The sequence below is a fragment of the Salmo trutta genome, chromosome 9 (assembly GCF_901001165.1).
Source record: "Salmo trutta chromosome 9, fSalTru1.1, whole genome shotgun sequence".
In the NCBI taxonomy this organism is placed as follows: Eukaryota; Metazoa; Chordata; class Actinopteri; order Salmoniformes; family Salmonidae; genus Salmo; species Salmo trutta.
The window spans coordinates 1972318-1990437 of NC_042965.1; the positions used below are offsets into that span (position 1 = coordinate 1972318).

The following is an 18120-nucleotide window of genomic DNA, read 5'->3' on the forward strand; positions in this document are numbered from 1 at the left end:
GGTACAAGATATACATACAATCATTCTAAACTGGCAAAAGTGGCTAAACTGTTTTAAGTGAAATTGTATTATGTTCGGTACATGTATTCACTTCATAAGACATGCTTAGAGAACCGTGTGGCTGTTGAAGGGACTAGTAAAAAGAACCATCATACTGTACATCAAGAGATTGTTAACCAACCCATTTTTCAAAATATGTGGGAATTGTAGTCTCCCCTGGTTTGTAGTAAACTGGGAAGGAAACATTTGAGTACTTATTTGATTTGAGTGACACACTTCGACACTAATCTTTTGTGTGAATGGGTACAAACTAAGTCCATTATTATCTATAGGAATAACCCCTCCTTAACTCTCACGAGGGGTGTATTATTCACTAGGATTCAAATGGGCCAAACGGGGAGGGACCTACTTGAATTTGTCCTGTAGGAAACACTTGTTTTATTACTGTGCACAATGTTTTGCTATGGTGTGCGCTAATTTGGACTGACCCTATTTAGTTGACTGGTTGATTGTTTGGTCGATAGGCTGTTGGTTGACAATATATATTTTTTTGTTGAGCAGTGTAAAATCTATTTTACATTATGGCACACGAGATACCCGTCAGATTCATGCCTGTCTGAGTAGACATTGCAAATGGCACACCAGTATCACCGGTAGTATATTTACCGTTAATTACCATCATTTCTAATCGACAATATTTATTTGGTTATGGTCATTTCTGTTAATGCATTCAATATATTATTCTTACTGCCTTGTCTTTGTAGGAGTGGACACGTAGTTTGCAGAGCGCACAACCTAGGCTACACTTATGATAAAAAAGTTGTGGTTTATTTCATTCCATTATCCAGTTGTCAATTTATTCATTGTCTTTTGTTTAGAGCGCTCCTGACAATCTTGAGTAAGGACGTGCACCAGATTACGCATAGAACTAGGCCTAGGCTACATGTCCTGTGTGCAAATGTAGGCTTATAAATGTGTCCATTTGGGGATCTGATACTATTTCTGATTGACTGAACTCACCATCACTGTGGAGCTTCTCAAAGTAATGTTTTCTCCACCGCAAACAGCGAGTCAACAAAGTCTGTTTTTACATCCATTGATAATGACAATAGTTCCTCAACAGCCTATTTGAAAAGTCTTTAGAGCTCTCTCCCTTTCCATAACCACTCAGCATGAAAGGGGGGGGGAAAATGTCATGCTCTGATCTGGTGGAAACATCATAAAATAGGCCTACCTGATTACTTGTTATCCCTTGTGCAAATAGCTTACAGCTGTGTCTGTCCTGAGCTCACTGGCGTGGGAAACTAAGGGCCTGGAATATTTTATACAATGTCGCAAGTTTGCTAGCACGAGCATCTGGCCGGACCAAGTTAATAGTTGACACAATGCCTCTCCGTCAACCAATACACCCCTGGAGTTTGGACCTCTGCAGCGGCACATTTTTCTCTATTGGTCCTCTTGAATTAACTCCACAGGCACAAAATGTATAATATCTACTGACCCAAAGTCTTTCTATGTGCAGAATAAGAGACACCTGCTTATTCTGAACGTTTTCCATGTTACTGAGGTTGGCATTAATGAAATAGATCCTTGTTTTAACGAGCCACAGTTTTTTAATCTCTATTAGCATTACTCACTCAAACATTATTGCATTGTAAAAAAGGTCAGAGCTTGCACAGTGAAGGAGTTTTAATACACATCTATTACTGGGGGATGACATTAACATGCTAATTTAGCTCCAAATGATGTATATAATAGATGCCATTTTACAACAATGGGTGAGGACTGACACCCTGTTCCAATAACTATTACTTCAGGAACACCTTAGTTGAGCATAAGGGCTATTTTACCTCTTCATAAGTGGAGGCTAATCATTTCCTTCGAAAGGTATTATACTTTATGCAGATGCTCTTACACTTGACTTGAGCTTGACATTTAGGGTCAGTTTCCCAGGCACAGATTAAACCTTTAATGGAGAATCTCTATTGAGAATGCTTCTTAGACCAATAATAGTCTTAAAGGGATACTGGCGATTAAGAACGGTGTGACAGTGGACAACATGAGCTTTGTTTGGACATAATGACACTGCCTGGTTCTGATTCGCATTGATGTACCCAACTTTAAAGGGATACTATAGAGATTCTGTCAACCGTTTTTCCACTTACCCTAAGTCAGATGTACTCGTGGATACCAATTGTATGTCTCTGTGTGCAGTATGGTGACGACACCACTGATAAGTAATTACAAGATGAGTAAAATAGGTTTCCTTGCCCATGAACATATTTTGTTGGAAACGTGGTATACTACAGTGACATTATGGCTAGTTAGTAGTACACATCCATCTTACTGGAATTGTGTGATTCACCAGTGATAACTGCATCACATTTATCTCTGTGTTATCCAAATGATATGAAATCCTTTTTATTTGTTTTATTTTTTACCCTACCTTTAACATTGTCCATAACAATCCCTTAGATGTTTTGTAGGTAATTCATCTTTTCTAGCTTCTCCATTTCCTGTGCACCTTCTGATATTTTCTTCAAATTTTTACCAACTGACCAGCCGTGGTAACCATTTTTTCTGTGTATCGCCCCAAGATGGCAGTGTATCCCTTTGAAACATGACAAAAGGCGAATCATGTACATGATTCCTCAACCACTGCTTAGAAGTGGATGTCTTTGAAAATGTCATCAATGTTTACTGGGTCAATGGCTTCAAAATCTCAATGGATAAGATCATTGGTTATGAGATTGGATTTTAATAACCTTTGCTTTGATGACCCGTTATGGATCTAGTATAGCCATGAATGAACCCTTAATAAAATACATACAGTACATTTATGTCATTTAGCAGACGCTCTTATCCAGAGCGACTTACAAATTGTACCAGTCAAAGGTTTGGACACTGCTACTCATTCAAAGGTTTTTCTTTATTTTTACTGTTATCTACATTGTAGAATAATAGTGAAGACATAAAAACTATGAAATAACACATATGGAATCATGTAGTAACCAAAAAAGTGCTAAACAAATGTAAATATATTTGAGATTCTTCAAAGTAGCCACCCTTTGCCTTGATGACAGCTTTGTACACTCTTGGTATTATCTCAACCAGCTTCATGAGGAATGCTTTTCCAACAGTCTTGTTCCCATATGCTGAGGACTTGTTGGCTGGTTTTCCTTCACTCTGCGGTCCAACTCATTCCAAACCATTTCAATTGGGTGAAGGCCAGGTCATCTGACGCAGCACTCATCACTCTCCTTCTTGGTCAAATAGCCCTTTCACAGCCTGGAGGTGTGTTTTGGGTCATTGTCCTGTTGAAAAACAAATTATAGTCCCAATGAGCGCAAACCAGATGGGATGGCGTATCGCTGTGGTAGCCATGCTGGTTAAGTGTGCCTTGAATTCTAAATAAATCAGTGTCACCAGCAAAGCACCATCACACCTCCTCCTCCATGCTTCATTGTGGGAACCTCGCATGCGGATATAATCCGTTCACCTACTCTGCGTCTCACAAAGACACTGCGGTTGGAACCAAAAATCAGACCAAAGGACAGATTTCCACCGGTCTAATGCTCATGTTTCTTGGCCCAAGCAAATTTCTTCTTCTATTGGTGTCCTTTAGTAGGCTTTTCTATGCAGCAATTTGACCATGAAGGCCTGATTCACGCAGTGTCCTCTGAACAGTTAATGTTGTGATGTGTCTGTTACTTGAACTTTGTGAAGCATTTATTTGGGCTGCAATCTGAGGTGCAGTTAATTCTAATGAACCTATCCTCTGCAGCAGAGCTAACTCAGTCTTCCTTTCCTGTGGCGGTCCTCATGAAAGCCAATTTCATCATGGCACTTGATGGTTTTGCGACTGCACTTGAAGAAACTTTCAAAGTTCTTGAAATTTTCTGAATTGACTGACCTATATGTCTTCTTATTTGAGCTGTTCTTGCCATAATATGGACTTGGTCTTTTACCAAATAGGGCCAGCTTCTGTATACCACCCCTACCTTGTCACAACACAACTGATTGGCTCAAACACATTAACCTCTCTGGGCTAGGTGGCACCAAATCGTCCCACCTACGTAACAGCCAGTTGAATCCTGTGGCGCGATTTTCAAAACCTTTGAAATGCTATTACTTCAATTTCTCAAACATATGACTATTTTACAGCTATTTAAAGACAAGACTCGTTAATCTAACCACACTGTCCGATTTCAAAAAGGCTTTACAACGAAAGCAAAACATTAGATTATGTCAGCAGAGTACCCAGCCAGAAATAATCAGACACCCATTTTTCAAGCTAGCATATAATGTCACAAAAACCCAAATCACAGCTAAATGCAGCACTAACCTTTGATGATCTTCATCAGATGACACACCTAGGACATTATGTTATACAATACATGCATGTCTGTTCAATCAAGTTCATATTTATATCAAAAAACAGCTTTTTACATTAGCATGTGACGTTCAGAAAAAGCATACCCCCAGCAAACTTCTGGGGAATTTACTAACAATTTACTAAATTACTCACGATAAACGTTCACAAAAAGCATAACAATTATTTTAAGAATTATAGATACATTACTCCTCTATGCACTCGATATGTCCGATTTTAAAATAGCTTTTCGGATGAAGCACATTTTGCAATATTCTAAGTACATAGCCCAGCCATCACGGGCTAGCTATTTAGACACCCGGCAAGTTTAGCCTTCACCAAAATCATATTTCCTATAAGAAAAATAGTCTTACCTTTCCTGTTCTTCGTCAGAATGCACTCCCAGGACTTCTACTTCAATAACAAATGTAGGTTTGGTCCCAAATAATCCATCGTTATGTTCCATCAGCGACGTTTTGTTTGTGCGTTCTAGACACTATCAGAATGGTAAATCACGGTCGTGCGCATGGCTCATAACGTGACAAAAAATGTCTAAATATTCCATTACCGTACTTCGAAGCATGTCAACCGCTGTTTAAAATCAATTTTTATGCAATTTATCTCGTAGAAAAGCGATAATATTCCGACCGGGAATCTGCCTGTCTGTAAATAGAGGGAAAAACAGAAAGGTGGGGGCGGGCAGTGCACACGCCTAAGCCTTTGTCTGCTGATAGACCACTTAGCAAAAGCGCTTGTGTGTTTCAGCCAGGGCTTTGAATTACGTCATTCAGGTTTTTCCCGGGCTCTGAGAGCCCATTGGAGACGTGGGAAGTGTCACGTAACAGCAGAGATCCTGAGTTTTTGGAAGAGATGTCAAAGAAAGCAAATAAATGGTCAAACAGGCCACTTCCTGTAAAGGAATCTCTCAGGTTTTTGCCTGCCAAATGAGTTCTGTTATACTCACAGACACCTTTCAAACAGTTTTAGAAACTTTAGGGTGTTTTCTATCCATATATAATAAGTATATGCATATTCTAGTTACTGGGTAGGATTAGTAACCAGATTAAATCAGGTACGTTTTTTTTATCCGGCCGTGTAAATACTGCCCCCTAGCCCCAACAGGTTAAGAAGGAATTAAATTCCACAAATTTACTTTTAACAAGACACACCTATTAATTGAAATGCATTCCAGGTGACTACCTCATGAAGCTGTTTGAGAGAATGCCAAGAGTGTGCAAAGCTGTCATCAAGGCAAAGGGTGGCTACTTTGAAATATATTTTGATTTGTTAAACACTGTTTTGGTTACTACATGATTCCATATGTGTTTCATAGTTTTTATGTCTTCACTATTATTCTACAATGTATAAAATAGTAAAAAAAAAGAAAAACCCTTGAATGAGTTGGTGTGTCCAAACTTTTGACTGGTACTGTACAAAATGTCAATGCAAACAGTGACCTATAATGAAGCATTTATGAAGTCCTCTTATGGTACTGTACAAAATGTCAATGCAAACAGTGACCTATAACGAAGCATTTATGAGTCCTCTTATGTTTAAGTTTCTCTATCTCTAGTGTATCCATAGTAAACTGCCAAAATAATGGAAACACTTCAGTTAATGAGGGATACAAAGTATATTGAAAACAGGTGCTTCCACACAGGTGTGGTTCCTGAGTTAATTATGCAATTTAAAAATGCTGGGCAGGCCATTATTTTGGCTACCATGGCTATGCCCCCATCCACAGGGCACAAGTGGTCACTGAAGGGTTTGATGAGCATGAAAACGATGTAAACCGTATGCCATGACCGTCTGTCACAAGATCTCAATTTAACACTAATGGGAGATTCTGGTGCGGCGCCTGAGACAGCGTTTTCCACCACCGTCAACAAAACACCAAATTATTCTCATGGAAGAATAGTGTCGCATCCCTCCAATAGAGTTCCAGACACTTATAGAATCTATGCCAAGGTGCATTGAAGCTGTTCTGGCTCGTGGCGGCCCATTGCCCTATTAAGACACTTTATGTTGGTGTTTCCATTATTTTAGCAGTTACCTGTATATGTCTGTATAGTGCCAGATCTCCCTCCCACACCTAACCTTACAAGTTAACACTCTGGGCCCTAGTTATAGTCTAACTCCTGACCCTACTCCGAAAGTGAAGTGCCATGCATCAAGCTTGTTGTTAAACTGTGTCCAGCGCACCGAGTCATACAGATGTCTCCATTGTGTCCTCAGGATGTACTGAACAATCTGGGCTCGTCTGAGCTGGATGAGGATGACTTGATGTTGGACCTGGACCTCTCTGATGACCAACGCCAGCGTCACGGTATGGACACTCCCAATCCATTCAACAGCAAATCCACCGGCTTCATTCAGAATGGCACTCTATTCCTTACATAGTGCACTTATTTTTACCAATCAGGCTCTGGTCAGAAGTAGAGCACTATATAGGTTGCCGTTAGGGACGCAGCCACCCTCTCTACTTCAGCCACTCATTCTAGAATGATCTCCAGGGACACATCCAAGTTCAAGCAGGACTAACTTGTTTGCTCAGATATTTATGAAGTTTAGAATAGTTCTACTATAACTAAACCAAATACACTTGCTAGGACAGTTTTAAGCCAGTTCAGATGGTTTGTTCCCCCATCGTTGCTATCATTAGGTCCTTGATGTTCTCATAACACTTAGCAACAGAAATGGTTAAATCTCAATGCTTTTGATCATTTTTAAATCATTGTTTAAATCATATTTTCCCAGCAGCAGAAAACTGATTAAAACAAGTGAGTGCGTCATAGGGAAGTGTTTTTGTAAGGATTTGTTTTTATTTTCTTGCGTTCACAAACTTTGTGACATAACCTCACTGGTTCTTATGTATCCTAAAGATATGTTATGCATTATGTAAAGAATTGCAAAACAATTAATTGCCCTTGTATGAATGCAAGATGAACGCAAAGATGTAGCCTATTATTAGGAGCAGGATGTGTTTTGGTGACTTGAGTGGAGACAACAGGCCAGATATGCCCCTTAGTTGACTCTTATCTAACGGGAGGTCTGAGTCAGTTCAACAAGACTTTCATATCTCTAGGCATGCAACATCTACGCAGGCTTGGATAATTACCTTCAATCTTAATTCTCTTAACATCCCTCTCTTTTTGGAGGTTGCATCAGAACACACACAAGTACCAGTAAACATGTACTGAGGGCAAAGCCTCTAGACAGAGAGCTTCCCAGGATGTCATCGCTAATACACACAAAAAAAAACATTTTGCATGGTAAGTTTTTTTTTTCTTTATACAGTGCATTCTGAAAGTATTTGGACCCCTTGACTTTTTCTACATTTTGTTACGTTTCAGACTTATTTTAAAATGTATTAAATCATTTTTTCCCCTCATCAATCTACACACATAATGACAAAGCAAAAACAGGTTTTTAGAAATGATTGCAAATGTATAAATGAAGAAAAACTCACATTTACATAAGTATTCAGACCCTTTACTCAGTACTTTGTTGAAGCACCTTTTATGGCAGTGACTAGACTCAAGTCTTCTTGGCTACAAGCTTGGCACAACTGTATTTGGGGAGTTTCTCCCATTCTTCTCTGCAGATCCTCTCAAGCTCTGTCAGGTTGGATGGGGAGCGTCGCTGCACAGCTATTTTCAGGTATCTTCAGAAATGTTTGCTCGAGTTCAAGTCCGGGCTCTGACTGGGCCACTCAAGGACATTCAGAGATTTCTCCCAAAACCACTCCTGCGTTATCTTGGCTGTGTGCTTAGGGTCGCTGTCCTGTTGGAAGGTGAACCGTCACCCAAGTCTGAGGTCCTGAGAGCTCTGGAGCAGGTTTTCATGAAGGATCTTTCTGTACCTTGCCTCGTTCATCTTTCCCTCGATCCTGACTAGTCGCCCAGTCCCTGCTGCTGAAAACATCCACACAGCATGATTCTGCCACCACAATGCTTCACCGTAGGGATGGTGCCATGTTTCCTCCAGACGTGACGCTTGGCATTCAGGCCAAAGAGCTCGAGCTTGGTGCTATCAGACCAAGAGAGTCCTTTAAGTGCCTTTTGGCAAACTCTAAGCAGGATGTCATGTGCCTTTTACTGAGGAGTGGCTTCCGTCTGGCTACTCTACTATAAAGGCCTGATTTTGGTGTAATGCTGCAGAGATGGTTGTCCTTCTGGAAGGTTCTCCCATCTCCACAGAGGAACTCTGGAGCTTTGTCAGAGTGACCATCAGGTTCTTGGTCTCCTCCCAGACCAAGACCCTTCTCCCCGGATTGCTCAGTTTAGCTGGGTGGCCATCTTAGGAAGAGTGTTGGTGCTGCCAAACTTCTTCCATTTAAGAATGATGGAGGCGACTGTGTTCTTGGGGACCTTCAACGCTGCAGAAATGTTTTGGTACCCTTCCCCAGATCTGTGCCTCGACACAATCCTGTCTCGGAGCTCTACGGACAATTCCTTCGACCTCATGGCTTGGTTTTTGCTCTGACATGCACTGTCAACTGTGGGACCTTAATAGACAGGTGTGTGCCTTTCCAAATCACGTCCAATCAAGATGTAGAAACCTCTCAAGGATGATCAATGGAAACAGGATGCACCTGAGCTCAATTTCGAGTCTTATAGCAAAGGGTCTGAATACTTAGGTAAATAAGGTATTTCTGTTTATTTTTAATAGATTTGCAAACATTTCAAAAAACCTGTTTTCGCGTGGTCATTATGGGTATTGTGTGTAGATTGATGAGAATTGTTTTAGAATTGAAAAAAAAAAAGTGAAATAAATTTTAGAATAAGGCTCTAACGTTACAAAATATGGAAAGTCTGAATACTTTACGACTACACTGTATACTAGCCTAAATGGTTCAGACTGTGCTGTGAAATCCCTGCAAAGAATTGATAAATCGCACACTTAAAGTGAAGTGACGATGTGACTTACTGAACAAAGAGAATTAAGTGGAAAGTCTCTCACACTAACTCAAATGAAAGCACACCAGACATGCCCACACACATATGCATGGATGCTCCTGTTTTAGTGCTCTCAGGTGGCTGCTTGGCATTTTTATTAAGAACCAGGCAGTTTCACAGCAATTTATGTGCTGTTGAGCTGAGCCACATTCAGTTTTGCCTTGAAACTGAGCCATCCACATCCCTTTTATAAAGATCTGGTTATTTCTGATTGTCAAAACTTTTCTTAGTTGTTTCTGCATTAATGAAATGTTAAAACAGATGCCATTGTGTATTTTACTCTGCACAGTGAATGTAAAGGAAATATTTGATTTCTGTAGTATAGTGTTAGTTTTTAAAAACTAACAACACTCGTTATAGCATATTGTCCAGGGTGGACTACTCTAAGCATGTTGTCAAACTCTGTAAACACAAGCCTATTGTGCCACACGACATTGACTCAATGGTTTTGTGTGTGTAGTATTCCGAGAGGACTCCAGCCAGTCCCTAGCCTCCTGCCTGAACCTGATGCACTCCCCACTGGAACCCAATGTAGACAGGATCCCTGGCAGGGAGCCCAGAGACACCACCACCATCCACAGGTGAGAGAGCCCTGCATCTATGCCTAGTGCATCATACTACAGATCTCACTACACCTATAACGCTCACTACAGCTCTACACCTACACTACACTTAGACCTACACTAACACCTATAACACTCACTACAGCTATCACTCATCCTTCACACATTCCCAACAGTGAGCAGTCACTGTATTTCCATGCAGAAAGGAAGGAAGGCTCATTACAACTCCTTAACAGAATTAACAGAAAGTCCCATTGCTCTTCATAGGAAGCCGTTATCACACAAAGCCATTAGCGCCAAACGCTTCCTTCCAGGGGTGGAACTGATTAGGTAGAACAATGAGAGCCACGAACAGGCATGGATAAAATTCTCATTGCAACTAAAGCATTGCTATCTTAATTGTTTTTTATTAGAGAAGCCTTTTGATGTGGCCTAGCAGGAAACGCTGATGGAGATTATTGCGATTTAATGTGTAACATGTTTTATGTGTACCCCATGGAGATGAATGTAACATTCTGACTATAACTATTGTTGCCTGAAGGAGGGAAACGAGGTATAACATACTATGGGGAGTTGCACTTTCACGTCTTCGGTTGTAATCATGCCTGACAAGGCCAATGAAATCCGTGTCTCACTGGAAGCCCCACCTTCCACAGGTGATAAGTGTGAGGCTCGGTTTCATTCCTTCAATTTAATACCGCTCTTCACAGAGCCCAGGAACTGTCGGCGTTGGGCCAAGTGGGTGTTGTACAGTGTTTGCTCCACTAAAAGTTTTGTGATTATGCTGCGGGACTTAGATGTAATTTGTGGTTTAGTACTGTACCCTGCGTCACAAATTCATTGCTCCAGACCAGCTCAAGGGGGAGTTAGATCACTGATTATGCTTTTGGGTCCTACTGTGTCTCTAACTGACAATGAATGGGCGGCATACACAACAAAATTACTTGTGTCATGCGCAAAGTAGATGTCCTAACTGACTTGTCAAAACTATAGTTTGTTAACAAGACATTTGTGGAGTGGTTGAAAAACGAGTTTTAATGACTCCAACCTAAGTGTATGTAAACTTCCGACTTCAACTGTATGTGCATACAGCCCTCGTGGAGGGCGCCCTTGCGGACTGAACAGTAGCAATGACATTCGGAGGTAAACCTCTAGCCATTAGATTGGCCCTCTCATGGACAGGCCCATAGGAACCAAATCTCTGGGCACACATGCCAAACCTGCCTGTGCGCCCCGGGACAACAGGTCCGCTTTAAAGGTGAATGGTTTCCGTGAACCAAGGCTGCCTGGTCCAACGGGAAGCCACAATAATCGGTAATAATTCATTCTTGTGGCTGGGAGGGTTTATCAGCCCTCCCTATGAGATAGCAGATCTGCACCCGAGTTGAGGCAACCGGGAACATGCATCACCAAAAGTGACAGCAAATGCGCACTGCTCCGCAGCGAGGAGTATGTTGAGTATGCAGCTGTCGTCATGTTGTTGGATCTGACCAGCACATGCCAGCCCGAAAAACGTGGGAGGTGGTGCCTGAGCGCCATGTACATCATCAGAAGTTCCGGGGAACTGATACGCCGGGCACTCTGTGACACTGAAGTGAGTAACCCTTGGTGCGACGTGTCGGTCGTGATCATATTGCGGAACAACGCCTGGCCCCTGAGAACCGCTTGTGACAGTAGCCGGGGATCCCTCCACTGGGCCAGTGCTGAAGGCATGTTGTGGGCAACTGAATCAACCGGTCTAGGTGGCGAGATGCATCCAAGCGCATGGTTTAACATTCAGCACTGGAACAGCCACATCAATAGTAATCCCAGGGAAATGATCACTTTCATAGAAGCCATCATCCCCAGTAGGCGCGTGGACTGGCGAAAAACGTACTGTGCGCCCCAACCGAATTTGGGCCAAGCAGAGCTGGAGCCTGGACACCCTCTCCGGGGATATAAAAAAGCAAAGGGGTCGGGACTATATGCCCCGTTCTAGACTTGTCATCAGCAAGCATTTCAGAGTTCGCACTTTCAAAATGCTGTCAAACCAGAGGCTGTCACAGTCTGTGCACTTCAGCGATTGGATTACCACCATCAACCTAAAGGATGCGTACTTTCATGTGCCCTTGTGCCCCAATCACAGACATTTTCTGTAGTTTCATTACAAGATGATAGCCTACGAGTTTTTAGTCCTCCCATTCAGCTTGTTCCTCGCATCTTTTCAATGGTGATGGAGCAGAGTCAAGGCTGATAGCAGCAGAAGAGTCAAGAGAACAAGCAGTGTTACAAACATCCACACAGTGTTACACACACACTTGTTCCTGTACCCAAGAAAGGAAAGGTAACTGAACTAAATGACTATTGCCCCATAGCACTCACTTCTGTCATCATGAAGTGCTTTGAGAGACAAGGTAAAGGTGATATGATCCTTATCTGACACCCTAGACCCACTGCTTACTGCCCCAATAGATCTGATCCAGGCTGATATCCCATTTTCAGTGTCTAGATGTTATTTAAACCAGAAAAAGAGCTGAACTAAGCACCTCATAGGGACTAGTGAGCTACAGGCAGGAATCAGCAATGAATCCTAATAATGAGCCACCTATGCAGGAGTAGTGCCCTCTTGTGGACAGAGCGAATCACCCAATGTATTACTCTGACTCCTTGAACCCCGTGAACACCATTGAACGCGCTTCCAAAGTAAGTTGTGCTTCCATGAGACTGTATGCCCTGGATGAAACACTGCCCCTTATGGACTCAAGGGGCTCCAGCAATGGTTGACGTAGCACACCGTTTGGCCGTAACCAAACGTGGTGGCACTGACATCACAGTAATGTTTTTGGGGAGGGACTCACCGGTCGCTCAGACCACTTCTAAGGCCCAAGGCTCCGGAGGTTACCCAAGCCAAGTGCTTGGAGGCTGTTTCCTCCAGTGATGCCAACTTAGCAATTTTGTTGCTAGATTTAGCAACTTTTCAGACTACCCTGGCAACTTTGTTTTCAAACAGCACCTAGCAACACATTTAGCTACTTTTAAAAATGTATTTGGAACTTTTAGCAACTTTTGAAAAGTGACTCAAATGCTAAAATGCACGTATTTTCCCTCTAAATGACACAAAAAGGATTTTCTCTGTCACACTCAGTCACAACACACGTGCCTGGCTGCAAAAGTGCATTGTGAGTGACGTCAGCAGCAATTTCAGTACATTGCAAATCATTGTTGGCTGACTGCAGCAGCAGTAGTATGGGTTCGACGAGCCTAACCCAATGAATATAGTTGGTCACGAATGTTTGATCTTGAACAGAACATACAACATCAATCAGAATTGTACAGCCAGAAGTACAGAAAAGAGTGGGAGTCTGTACCTGAACAAATGTGAAATCATATTTTTTGCCGAGATGGCCAGTCAATTTGAGTAACGTTATTGTGTATTCTACGTAATGACGCAGTTTTACGTTATCACGCAATGACATCACAATGTCATTTAGCAACAAATCAACCTGCCTCTAGCAACTTACCCTGAAAATTTGTTGGCAACACTGGTTTCCTCATCAGAAGTACCCACAAGCCCCACTCCCTCCAACTCCAGAAATTGGAAATAGGAATGTGATTGGCATAATGGCGGGTGAAATCTAGTAAACTTCATTCACCTGAAGTTATGCACGTTAGCCATGATGAAGCTTCTAGTCTAGCCTCTTTGACCACAGCACGGGACATTTTTTGAATAAACAATAATTAAAGCTAGCTACATATACTAAACAAGACGGCTACCAAAGCAAGTCCAACGTTAGGAAGTCAGAATATCTTGTAGTACCTAGCTCGCCTTGGCAATTTGGATAACCTGGCTAGCACACTATGCAATGTTTGTTTGTTAGCCTGGTCTCGATAGTCTACATAGGACCGGATCACCGAAGTGGGACCCGGACCCTTCTGGGAAGAGAGGCAAGCGGTGCTTAACCAAGGAAAAACAGGAGGCGGGGTTTTACCCACAGAACCTTGTCACCCTCTCTCTTTGAGTAGCCTCCCGTAACCGGCAACAGAGGCCACAGGAGCCAGTGAGACAATCGACCCGACCAACAACCCAATCCATCTCCGCATCCCGCATCGGAAACACCAAGCCACCTAAAGCAGGGATCATCAACTTGATTCAGCCGCGGGCTGATTTATTCTTGAGGGAATGGTCGGGGGACCGGAACATAATTACAAATAATTAGTAGACTGCAAATAGACCGCAAGAAGCCCAAACTGATATAATATTTGATTAAAACAGAATCGTTTCAAACCTTGCTTACATTTGTATACGATCACGTATTATGCATGGGAATACTTTAACAGATTTCCGAAATGAAAATCACATGGAGCTGATTTCATGGTGTTTTTACAGTCTTAAGTTCAACAATAATAATTCTGAAAATGTAAAATGCGACAGAAGTGTGACTCCATGACTTCTAGCTAAGCTAGGAGGGGCAATCATTCTCCTTAAAGAGAAAACACAATCACTTAAATTATCCTGTAAATTCTATGTGTGTGTGACAGGACTTGAAGATGTCATGGAAGCGGGCAACCCCACTTCTTTCATGAGCAATCTTTTCTATGAACTGTTCGGGCAGGAGAAGCTGGGTCCCATGCTGCTAATTAACATTACGAACCGCACGGGTTCTCTCCAGAATGTCTCTTGTTGCGTGATTATACAATTCCACAGTTTAATTCAAACAGTGAATTGTTCGCCTTGCAGTGGAATCGGGGGCTCTGATCTATGCATAGAATAGGATCAGCATCCTGAGTGCCGACACTAAAACAGAGGGGGGGGACCTACAACGAGGTAAGATCCCAGCTACACAAGGTCAAGTTGAGATGCGGCTTCATCCACCCGGCAAAACTCATCTTGACTTTCCAGAACACAACACACACATTCTCCACTGCCAAGGAAGCTGAAGACTTCAAGAATCACATCAAACCCAACACACAAGGGGATTAGGCAGATGGAACCCGATCATGACTGGCTCAACGGGAGAATATTAACACAGTGACACTGCCAATTAATGAACATTGGACAATCTATTGATGTGCCACACGGACTAGGGCTGCTTCCTTCTGGGGGCTTTTGGGGCATTGAATCCCTACATGGGCAAAATATGGCAATATACACTATGGCCAGTTTATTAGGTACACCTAGTACTGGGTCAGACCCCCCTTTGTCTCCAGAACAGCCTGAAGTCTTCGGGGTATGCATTCTTCAAGGTGTAGCATTCAATCGTTGCTCAATTGCTGTCAAGGGACCTAACCTGGTCCGGAAAAACATTTGCCGCACCATTACACCACTGCCACCAGCCTGTACCATTGACACCAGGCAGGATGGGCCCATGGATTCATGCTGCTTACACCAAATCCTGACTCTGCCATCAGCATGATGCAATAGGAACCGGGATTCGTCGGATCAATTCGTCAGACTCAATTGTTCGGTGTTGGTGATCGTGTGCCCACTGTAGCTGATTCTTGTGTTTAGCTGATAGGAGTGGAACCCGGTGTGGCTGCAATAGCCCATCTGTGACAAGGACCTATGAATTATGCGTTCCAAGTGGCCGTTCTGCACACTACTGTTGTGCTGTGCCGTTATTTACCTGTTTGTGGCTCGCCTGTTAGCCTGTTAGCTCAGCCACCGTATCCTATTTGACGGTTTAGGCTTGCATATCTGTTATTTACTTTTCTTCATTACCCACCGTAGCTTATGAAGTTTGCTAACGATACTGTAAAGGTCTGAAAATTGTGACCTATTTTGTTTTACTTTGTAAAAACTTTTATACCTAAAGACAAAAAAATATGCTGCTAAGAGACTCCATGTATAAGGCTGCCACTCGCTGTTATGCTGCAGCCCTGTAATGATAGTGGGGGAGTGGAGGGGGCAGGGGAATGGTTTACAGGGAGGTTTTCTGGGTGGGGAAGAACCAATGGGTGAGTTTCCCTGTGGGTCCTGCTTTTTGTTACACATCCATTGGCTTATAACGCTAATGATCACAATTATATCATTAATATAATCTTCCAATGTTAGCTATTCTCTCTTGGAATTTGGAAGGCCTAAATTGTTCCAGCTGTCTTGATATCCTAGCAAGAAACCATATTGATATAACAAGAAACACACCTGCTTCATAAGGACGCACATCGAGAGCAGAACAATCTGGCTGCTTTTTCATCAGCCTCAAACAAAAGGTGTAATCATAATGAAACTCAATCACCATCTTGGGTAAAGGCGAAGACCAAGAACGCAGAATCACTTTTCTAAAATGTATCCATAATGGAAAGAGAATTGCCTTTTATTAATGTGCACAGTTCACATTCATATGATCCAAAGTTTTTTGATTCTCTGCACAGCATATTGTTGGAATTAACTGAATACCATCTGGTTATTGGGACAGACATGAATGCCATTTTGGACATGGGGTACAAATATAATAAGACCAACTACAATCCACATGCAACCAAGCACATAATCCAGAAGCAAACAAGTACACTTTCTACTTAAACAGGCATAAAACATTCTCTTAAATAATATGTCTATCTACACTTCTATTTTCTAATATCAGGAAAATAGAAATTAGACATACGAGCTTGTCCAATCATCACGCCTACTACTGCCAATTACAAATGTCAGAATCTCCTAGAAGAGCCACAAGATGGCGTTTCAACGTTTCATTACTACAAAGTCATCCATTTTTAATTGAACTAAATCAATTCAGAATGATCAATATCATTTCAATCAATGACTCCTGGATTCTATTGGATGCCACCAAATGTTTTATAAAAAATAATGCAACTGCGTTTGCATCTGGGTTGAATAAATCCAAATTATGGAAGATATTAGAAATATTAACAGCGTTAGAGCGTTCTCAACAAAAATTCAGACCAAGTAACTATTACTCTTTCCAAAGTCAAGACAGAACTTAATTTGTTGATAAGACAGAGAGCCGAATTTGCCATCCATTGAGTTGGACTCAACTATGGTAATCGTCCCAGTTGTTTACTGCCCGACAAGCTAAGCAGTAATGACCAATTAGCTGATATAGCAACTATTGAATCTGAAACAGGGGAATTACTATCAGAACCCAAATTAATCAAAGAGTCTCCCGCTTTTTATAATTCTCTGATTGTAAATCCACACCACGCCAGACGAGAGTATGTGAGTGGAGTTGAGCGGTCGACAATCCCGCTCATCGCTCACCACTCTAGTGCTTGTGCACTGCTCCGGCGCTTCATGTCCTTAACAACCATTCCACTAAAAACCGCTTCTCGCTCACCAAAAAAAATGCTGATCCAGATTCGCTCCATTTGTTAAAATCACAATTTAACCAACACCCATGTATTTTTGTGACTATCTGGACCTACCATTTGGTTTTAACGTATTGAAACCAAACCATATGATTTAAATGAAAAGTATTTTAATAAACAACATGAAAAGGTGACAGTAAGAAGTGCTCATCATTTCAAATAGGCTACTTAATCTAATAGGATACCTATTAAACAGCATACAAATAGGTCAGGAGCCAGACATGTAGCTGAAGAAGGAATGAAAATGAATTATTTAGGCTATTATTTATTTATTTATTTATTATTAGCATATTATTTCAAGGCTATAGCCTACAAATAAATAAATTGTGAATAATTTGCAAGTGCGACACAGTAGGCTGGTATGAACATTAAGCGCTCAGCATTTAAACAACATTTTGTTTTCAGTTATTATAGTCTATAAATTGCACATACGGTGCCTTCGGAAAGTATTCAGACCCCTTGTCTTTTTCCACATTGTGTTAGATTACAGCCTTACATCAATCTGCATATAATGACAAAGCAAAAACAGGATTTTAGAAAATTTGCTATTTAAATATAAAAAACTGAAATATTACATTTACCTAAGTATTCAGACCCCTTACTCAGTACTTTGTTGAAGCACCCTTTGGCAGCGATTACAGCCTTGAGTCTTCTTGGGTATGACGCTACAAGCTTGGCACACCTGTATTTGGGGAGTTTCTCCCATTCTTCTCTGCAGAGCCTCTCAAGCTCTGTCAGGTTGGATGGGAAGCGTTTCTGCACAGCTATTTTCAGGTCTCTCCAGAGATGTTCAATTGGGTTCAAGTCTGAGCTCTGGCTGGGCCACTCAAGGACATTCAGAGACTAGTCCCGAAGCCACTCCTGCGTTGTTGGCTATGTGCTTAGGGTCGTTGTCCTGTTGGAAGATGAACCTTCTTCCCAG

At 41.8% G+C, this 18120-nt stretch overlaps 1 protein-coding gene across 2 annotated transcripts in view; it reads left to right on the forward strand.

Moving 5' to 3' along the window:
* Window positions 1-18120, forward strand: part of LOC115199725 (serine-rich coiled-coil domain-containing protein 1) — a 114902-nt gene that overhangs the window by 9233 nt on the left and 87549 nt on the right. For both annotated transcript variants that reach the window (XM_029762101.1, XM_029762102.1), the window contains 2 exons: window positions 6608-6698; window positions 9791-9911. In XM_029762101.1, the coding sequence (XP_029617961.1) occupies window positions 6608-6698; window positions 9791-9911 (212 nt within the window). The remainder of the gene's footprint in view (window positions 1-6607; window positions 6699-9790; window positions 9912-18120) is intronic.